Here is an 8,343-nt window from a genome sequence, read left to right as displayed (position 1 = left end):
GGCAGATGCTCTGTCCAGGGACTTGTTGCTCCCGGGGGAATGGAGGCTCCACCCGGATGTGGTGCAGGAAATTTGGCGACGGTTTGGCAAAGCAGTAGTCGATCTATTTGCGTCAGAGCTGACCACCCACTGCCGTCTGTGGTTTGCAAGGACAGAGACATCCAGCCCGTTGGGACAGGATGCGTTGGCTCACGAGTGGCCGAACTGCCTGTTGTATGCGTTTCCTCCATTTCCACTACTGTGGGAAAAATTACACAGGGTGTTCCTGTGCAATCACAGGGTGCTGTTAGTTGCACCTCGATGGCCGGCCAGGCCATGGTTTCCCCTTCTTCTGAGTTTGGTACGGGGCGAACCATGGCAACTTCCCGTCAGGAGGGATCTCCTTTCCCAACTACAAGGCCGTGTTTGGCACCCAGATCCGGCTCGTCTTCAACTTTGGATTTGGCCGCTGGGTCCAGCTCACTCTTAGTGGGTTGTGAACCGGCTGTTATCAATACAATTGAAAATGCTAGAGCTCCTTCAACACGACAGCTTTATGCCGCTCGTTGGAGACTGTTTTCTTCTTGGTGTGAGAATCAGGACGTCGACCCAGTTCATTGTACAGTACCTAAAGTTTTAAATTTCTTGCAGCACTTGTTGGATGGGAATAAAGCAGCTTCCACCTTAAAAGTTTATGTTGCTGCTATATCTGCTTTTCATGCACCAGTTGAGGGCTCTTCTTTAGGGTCTCATAACCTTGTATGTAGTTTTCTGAAGGGTGCAAAACGGTTGAAGCCGGTTCGTCTTGCCCCTTTCCCTGTGTGGGATTTGCCTCTTGTTCTTGAGTTTCTTTGTTCGCAACCATTCGAACCGTTGGCTGTTGCGGATATCAAGTGGTTATCTTTGAAGGCATCTTTTTTGTTAGCTATTGCATCAGCTAAGCGTGTGGGAGAAATGCATGCGTTATCAGTGTGTGAAGCGTGCTTGCGTTGGCTGCCTGAAGTTTCTGGGGTCATTCTTCGACCGAATCCAGCTTTCTTACCTAAGGTTTTGTCACCAAAATTTGTGAATCAGTCTATTCATCTGCAGGCTTTTCAACCGCCTTCACCTGACTCCAACGCTGATGGGAGGGCTCGTCTCCTATGCCCGGTGAGAGCCTTGAAATACTATGTTGACGCTACCACTGCTTTCAGGCAGACTGACCAATTATTTGTCTGTTACGGGGGTGTGCGTAAAGGTGCACCCTTATCCAAGCAGAGATTGTCTCACTGGATTGTGGAGGTGATTAAGTTGGCATATGCAAAATCTGGTCGACCCTTGCCAAATGATGTTACTTGTCATTCTACCAGGGCCGTCTCGACATCCTGGGCCGCTCTAAGAGGGATCTCCTTGATGGATATCTGCACTGCTGCTACCTGGTCTTCACCATGTACTTTTGCTCGATTTTACAAAGTGAATGTGGCTGCTTCTTGTCGCATGAGTTCTGCGGTCCTTCAAGATCAGCTGTGATTCAGGTGGGTGACATTCCTCGTGACTATGTTGGTATGTGTCATCCACTAGTGTTTAGCACTGCCTCTGGCGGTCAGGAGGAATGAAACAGAACGCTAGTTACGTATGTAACTGTGGTTCTGTGAATTCCGGATGACCGCCAGAGATTTCTGTCACTCGGAATGCGCGAGAAAGCATTTCGAGGCTGGGCACCGAGCTGCTACGGTACTTATCCTTGCGTCTCGGTTTGCGTCACGACGTGACTTTGTTTTATGTTTTCTCGACCTATCTAGCTTGGCAGCGATAATCCACTAGTGTTTAGCACTGCCTCTGGCGGTCATCCGGAATTCACAGAACCACAGTTACATACGTAACTAGCGTTTCTCTATGTCAATGTTCTGATCTTGTTTTTGCAATCTATACACTGGAGTGGATTAAATGATACAGACCGCATATTAATATGAATGACATTAAATTACCTACATAGCATCTCATATGGTTCTGTTCATTTCGTACAAATACCAAAAAACACTCGCATACATTGCAACATAAGGGTCCACTCTTCAAAATGCATCCCACATTTTAATCCAAAACAACGAAAAGTGGGGGAAAATCCCGAAAGATCTCCTTTGTTTACCTGCACGCTTCCGGTTAGTATGATATCGATCATGTTAATTTTCAATATTCCTATCACGGAAAAGTCTTCCTGTAGTACCAGTATATTCTTTTTTCTGTTTAGTCCAATCAGATAAGGTTTGAGAATGTCCAGGGAGTGCATCATTGGGTAAGTGAGGTGTCAGTTTGCGCACTTTAGGTTTTGATTGGATGAAGCAAAAATGAAGCCGGCCAATGCCTAGCCAGCAAAGTTTTGATGAATGGAAGTAGTGACCAATGATAAAAGGATTTCAATGATTCAGTTTGATTGGCTTGGTTCACAACCTGTCTATGTTCACAACCCATAGATGCCATAAAATCAAAATAAGAATCCGCCCCAAAAAAGAAGTTTGGTTGTTTTGCGTTGGTAAAATGTGCGTCTGCCCAGATTTCCAAGCAGAGAGCTGCAGAAGTTTTAGTTTGGGTTTGTCGTTTTTCAGAAAATGCTCAAAGATCGAAACACCGGTTAACGATTGTAACATGTAGCCCAATCAAGCTCACTAAACAGGAGACAAAATGACACCAAGCTGTCAGAATAGGAGGCTGCCTACAGTTTATCAGACTAACCAGTAGGTGGCGGACAGTCATTGTCTATCATCATAGGTCTTAATAAAGTCATTAAAGGGCACCTATTTCATTGCTAAGAAACGTTATATTATGTATTTGTTATAATACAATGTGTTCGCGTGATTTATGATAAAAAAACATTATTTTCCACATACCGTACATTTTTGTAGCTCCAGATTTCCGTCTTCCTGAAACACATGGAATTTGTACACAACTGTCCCTGATTGGCCAGCTAATCTGTAAGTTGTGATTGGCCTAAATACCTCTGACGACAGCCGGAAATGTGAAGCTCTTTACCATGTTTGAAAGATTCGCTCACAATGCAATGCTTACTGGACTTAACTTACAGGCTGTGAGTCCAAGCGGGAGGAATAATGACGGACTTGTCTATGTCACCAATCCCAGGATGTAAACTGTTGCTTACAATCCGCGTGTTTGTTGTAGTCCAAGAAAAGAGATTCATGTTGGAGACGTTAACTCGCGTCATCGTTTAATTTGGGGTTTGTACATTTGCATATCCTTAACATGAACTAATACACACTTACACACGAAAGGAAATGTAAAATTGTGAATCAGATAATTGGGGCTCTTTAATCAATCAATTCCTTCAGGCTTTTTCCTTTAGTTTTTATGAATGGGTCACTCCAAAAACATTTGCAAATAAATTCAGTTACAAAACGTCAAGTGCTGCTGCAGAAACGTGTAGCTTATATGGATTTAGGACCGTAACCGCTGGCAAAGAAAAGGAGCACAAAAATTTCACAACAATGTAAATCCCTTAACTTCTTGTTTATTTAATTGCTGCTCTCTAATGCGAAGTAAAGCCTGCAGATCACAGATCATGCTAACCAAACTTATTAACAACTTCATCATCTAAAGAAATGTGACGTCCTGCATTTATGTGGTAAATTCTTTCAGTGCCCAGGATTTGGTGGCGATCTCCTGTTGAAGCCGTGAGTATTCCTCAGCCAGAGTCTCAAAATCCTTCCCATAGATCTCAAAGGACGCAAGCTTGGACTCCACCGTCTGTTTCTCCATCTCAGAAGATTTCAGGTCTGCATTCAGTTTCTCTCTGAACACAAGAATAAATTCATGACATCTCTGGTTTCATGACAACTGACAAGACTTAACCGAACCATCTCCACATACAGAGAACATAAACACAAATCTGTACCAGTTAAAGACAAAAAGATTTGCCATTAACATTCATAAGTTCAGCTTTTGTCCAAACCCACAGTGCATGTATCTCTATGTATTTCAATAATTTTCTTTTGTTAACCTATCATTTTCTATTATTGCTATAGACCTACTTACATTAAATTACTGTGTTAGATTTTAAAAGTAGATATGGCGATACATGCCGGTGAGACTCACGTAATTCTTTTATGAGCAGCGATCTTGTCTCTCGTGTAGGTGTCAAGTTGAACTTCGAGCATCTCTGCCCTAGAGGAGGAATCTCATCATTACAGCGATACCAAAACTACACCATTGGCCTAATAATATTAAACCAAAGCCAATATAATCATACCTTATCTTCTGCAAACCAATCTCACATTTGGCTTCAAAGTACTCAATCTTTTTTCTATCCAGTTCTTTCTGAGCTTTCAGTCGGAGATCCAGGATGAGACACTGGAGGATCTTCATACATTTCAGCAGCTCCTGTCAAAGCAAACCGTGATAAATCACTTTTACTGCAACAAGATCCTCAGACTAGATATACAGATGTGCTGTATGTACTGACAGAGAGATAAGCATGAGTCTGTCGTTGTAGTAATGTGATGTTCTCTCGGTTCTTCTCGCTGAGGCTTTTCGCTTTCTTCTGTTCACTGTCCAACAGCACAGGAAGTTTGGAAAGCTTTACATTTCTGAGACCTTCGCTTTCATTCTCTGAGAGATCAGAAATGAATTTATCTTCCTATTTAACATTACATCAAAGAATTATAGGATACATTACACAAATAAAATAGGGTAAAAAGAAGATGTGTTTACCGCAGTCAGGCTGATAGTACGACAGTATGTTGATGGTTTTCTTCTTAAGATGCTTCAGCAGTTCTGATGGCAACCTTTGCTTCATTTGTAAAATCTCCTGAAGGTAGAAATATTCAAGAAAAGCTTTAAATACGACACAGTGCATCTACAACCCATTAAAGGGATCCTATTTCATGTTTTCCTTTGTGTTTGCATTGTTAAAAGCTGTTAATATTATTTCTAAAAGTGAAGGCTCATTCACACCTTCCTAATAATATATATGATGTATATATGTATATATAATAATTATGGATATATAAATACACACACACACACACACACACACATTCTGGTTTCCATGTTTTGTGGGGACATTCCATAGACGTAATGCATTTTATACCATACAAACTGTATATTCTATTCCCCTTACCTGCCCCATTCCCTAACCCCAACCATCACAAAAACCTTTTTTGTACCTTAGATTTTCAATAAACATCATCTTGTTTGATTTATAAGCTTGTTTCCTCATGGGGACATCAAAATGTCCCCACAAGGTCACAAAAACACTGGTATTCCTATCTTTGTGGGGACAATTGGTCCCCACAACGTGATAATTACCAGGTACACACACACACACACACACACACACACACACACACACACACACACACACACACACACACACACACGCATGTATAATTTTAAGAAACACATGCATGTATATATTAAGTATTCATAAGTATGAAATTATATAGAAATAGAAAAACGTATACACATGTAAATACTTTTTAAATATATACATGCATGTGTGTGCATTTATATTATACACAATAAACATATATGATGTTTCAGGTTCAACAAAAGCTTTATCGACCTATACAGTAATTCTGTGGTAATAGACATAGATGATGTCAGTGGAGCTGACTTAAATTGAACTTCTGAATCTTAAAAGATTATTTTATGAAATCTGAATACTTTTATATTTTTAATTCTATCCACTAGGTGTTTGAGATGTGATCGCACCTGTTCATCAGGCAATTGTCTTCTCAATCTGTCCACAGAAAGTGCCAGAACTGTACTATGATCTTCAATGATATCCGTGCTGCTGTTCAAAAGTCTGCTGCATTGCCCCACCAACATACACTGTTCCAATGTGCTGTAAAACTGCAGAAAATAAACACACACATCATGCAAAATTAGACAATATACTAATATATGTACAAATCATGAGCTTGAACAGATTATGAGCATTGTACTACTAATATATGGCGTGTGAGTTGCAGAATAACATAGTAAACATGAATATTCTTTCACAAATTTCTTTATTCTCTCGTGCAGCAGTATTTGTCATGGTTCATCTCACCTTCTCTTCCTCTGGTGGAGTGCTGGAGTTTCTACTGAAGCGATTCTCCTGAAGGATCTCCTGCAGAACTCTGTAAACGCTCTCCACATGAAGCCAACCCAACCTCTGGGTGTGCACCTCACGCTCAGCCTGCAGGGTTTATGAGCTCAAATTTATTGAGAAGCTACATAGCTCAGCATTAGTAAAAAAAAGTGCAAAAGGTCACATGTTTGCAATGCGTCTTGTCAAAATAAGTGCCTGCTGCCCACGCATCTAAAGGGTTAATGATAAAAGAGAAGCTCGCATTTGCCAGATACTAGCTTAATCTCATGTGTAATCAGAGTTTAGTGTTAAGTGAGTGTCTTGCGAGTTTTTCAAGAATGTGAGCATTTTTTTTATCATATACCAATGCGTGTGAAAGACGCATGATGCACATGGTTTATGTGATGAACAAACACATATTTTGAAATGACGAGCAACACACGACACTCCGATCACACGTTTTGAATTCGTGCCCCTCGGAAGTGAAGTCACCGGCCGACACTGCTTGAGATGTAAGTCGCTTTGGATAAAAGCGTCTGTCAAAGGCATAAATGTAATAAAAATGAGAGGACACAAAATATATGCTTTTGAAGATACACGAGTGTTGGGATAAACTGCACAAAGACACAAAAATTATCATGTAATACAGCATTACAATATAAACAGTGGAATTAAGTTTGCCAAACCGTACCGATTTTTCCCCAAATATCTCCTGTTTCAGAGATGGTTAACACTTTAATTACTGCTTATAAAGTATGAATGCATTTATTGGTGTCTGACCTTCTCAAGATCTTTCTTCAGCTGCTGCGTGAGTCCAGTTCGGTCCACATGCTGGGACAGAGTGGCCAGTAATTTACACAGCAAAGGATTCTGGATCAAATCCTCTTCTGTCATGTGACACAGAGGGAATGCTGCTAAAACTACAGACAAAACACACATGATGTAAGAGTTACATTTAAATTAGCAATAGTGGTCAATGCATGACATTACACAGTAAAACATGGTAAATTCAAACCTTCTTGATGTAAGCTGTCTCCTTTACCCAGAGTGGAGAACAGCACTGAATCGCTGCTATGAGACATGACGGTCTCCTCTTGTAAAAAGAAACATTAGCACAATATAAACAAAGACAAATGTATTCCGTTGTAATATAACATTTTAAATAAATCTATTATCTTAATTTATTTTTTTAATGTTTATTTACCTTGATGATTGGCGTTTCACTTTACAGTAGCTGATTTTGTTACGTTAATATTTTATTGACATTTGCTTTTCGTTTTTACCGCCAGGACGTTTGAGTGATCCGCTGCGCATGCGTGAGTTTCAGCCTGATGATTGGTTCTTCTTCTTCTTCTTCTTTTATATTTAATGGCGGTTGGCAAACCAACTTTTAGTGCATTTCCGCCACCTACTGGGATGGAGTGTGAATATCTGGATGATGGAAAGGAAAATACTACAATCTACAAAAAAATTGAATTAATTGAATAAATCCCTCACATTCTGTATATCAAACGTGTATCTCTCAAATACTTAAATAATATAAGGTATACTAATTATTCCTGTGCACTCTGAAATAAATCTTTAATTGCTAATTGCTAATTGAACTTTCTATTCCTTTAGTTCTTCGTTTAGTACTATAGTGTATGGTAAAAACTATGGTAAGACCATTTTTTTATTAGAAAATAAATAAACATCGTTACAGGGAAACAGCTCAAAGACAGATCTCCAAAAAGTTGAAGAAATGAAAATTAAATAAAACAGAAGACATTCACAAGACGCCAAATACAGACTGGTAATATTTTACAACCTTTTACAGTTTTTTCACAACTTAAAAAGAGAATTAAAAAGAGAATTAAAAGAAAGGGGAAAAATAATGAAAATCGGACTTTTCCATGCTTAAGTGCTATAATTGGGTCCCCAGTGCTTCTATCAACCTAGAAAATGTGTAAAGAACAACACAGTAAATTAGTTTTGGTAAACCATTCTCTGCAAGCATGTAAAAAATAGGTAATTGATGTTTGTCTCTTCTGATGTCAGAAGGGGATAATACCGTCCCTTAATTAGTACATTTTTATCAAATATATTTTATTACTTATAAAGAAATTACAATCTTCATTATTGACATTATAATAAGCCATATAGCTGCTCATTAAGTTAATAAGCCCAGAAGAGCTTTGATTATTGCAGAAAATTATAGGAAAATTAAACCTCGACAAAAAAGGAATTTTAGGAGTATATTTTATTAATTTATTAATTCGTTATTTCAATATTTTTTTCTGTGAGGAGAAAAATTGTGCACAAAG

At 39.2% G+C, this 8,343-nt stretch overlaps 1 protein-coding gene across 1 annotated transcript; it reads right to left on the bottom strand.

Moving 5' to 3' along the window:
• Positions 1–3,161: 3,161 nt before the first annotated feature.
• Positions 3,162–7,377, bottom strand: haus4 (HAUS augmin-like complex, subunit 4). Its single transcript, XM_065250067.2, has 10 exons — positions 7,245–7,377; positions 7,056–7,133; positions 6,821–6,960; positions 6,020–6,148; positions 5,680–5,820; positions 4,678–4,774; positions 4,430–4,575; positions 4,217–4,347; positions 4,063–4,131; positions 3,162–3,760 (listed from the first exon to the last, which is right to left on the bottom strand). Exons 2-10 carry the CDS (start codon positions 7,120–7,122, stop codon positions 3,586–3,588), a joined length of 1,095 nt encoding a protein of 364 aa, XP_065106139.1. The 5' UTR covers positions 7,123–7,133; positions 7,245–7,377; the 3' UTR covers positions 3,162–3,585.
• Between the last annotated feature and the right edge of the window lie 966 nt (positions 7,378–8,343).

The sequence above is a fragment of the Paramisgurnus dabryanus genome, chromosome 5 (assembly GCF_030506205.2).
Source record: "Paramisgurnus dabryanus chromosome 5, PD_genome_1.1, whole genome shotgun sequence".
NCBI lineage: Eukaryota > Metazoa > Chordata > Actinopteri > Cypriniformes > Cobitidae > Paramisgurnus > Paramisgurnus dabryanus.
This window is presented reverse-complemented; position numbering and strand designations above follow the sequence as displayed.

What these genes read in the sequence shown, in the direction of transcription:
- haus4 (XM_065250067.2), bottom strand. Translation starts at nt 7,122, where the DNA reads ATGTCTCATAGCAGCGATTCAGTGCTGTTCTCCACTCTGGGTAAAGGA. An exon ending in AGACAGCTTACATCAAGAAG is followed by an intron (nt 6,961 to 7,055) that starts GTTTGAATTTAC and finishes TTTTGTCTGTAG; the next exon opens with TTTTAGCAGCATTCCCTCTG. An exon ending in GCTGCTCATAAAAGAATTAC is followed by an intron (nt 3,761 to 4,062) that starts GTGAGTCTCACC and finishes TCTTGTGTTCAG; the next exon opens with AGAGAAACTGAATGCAGACC.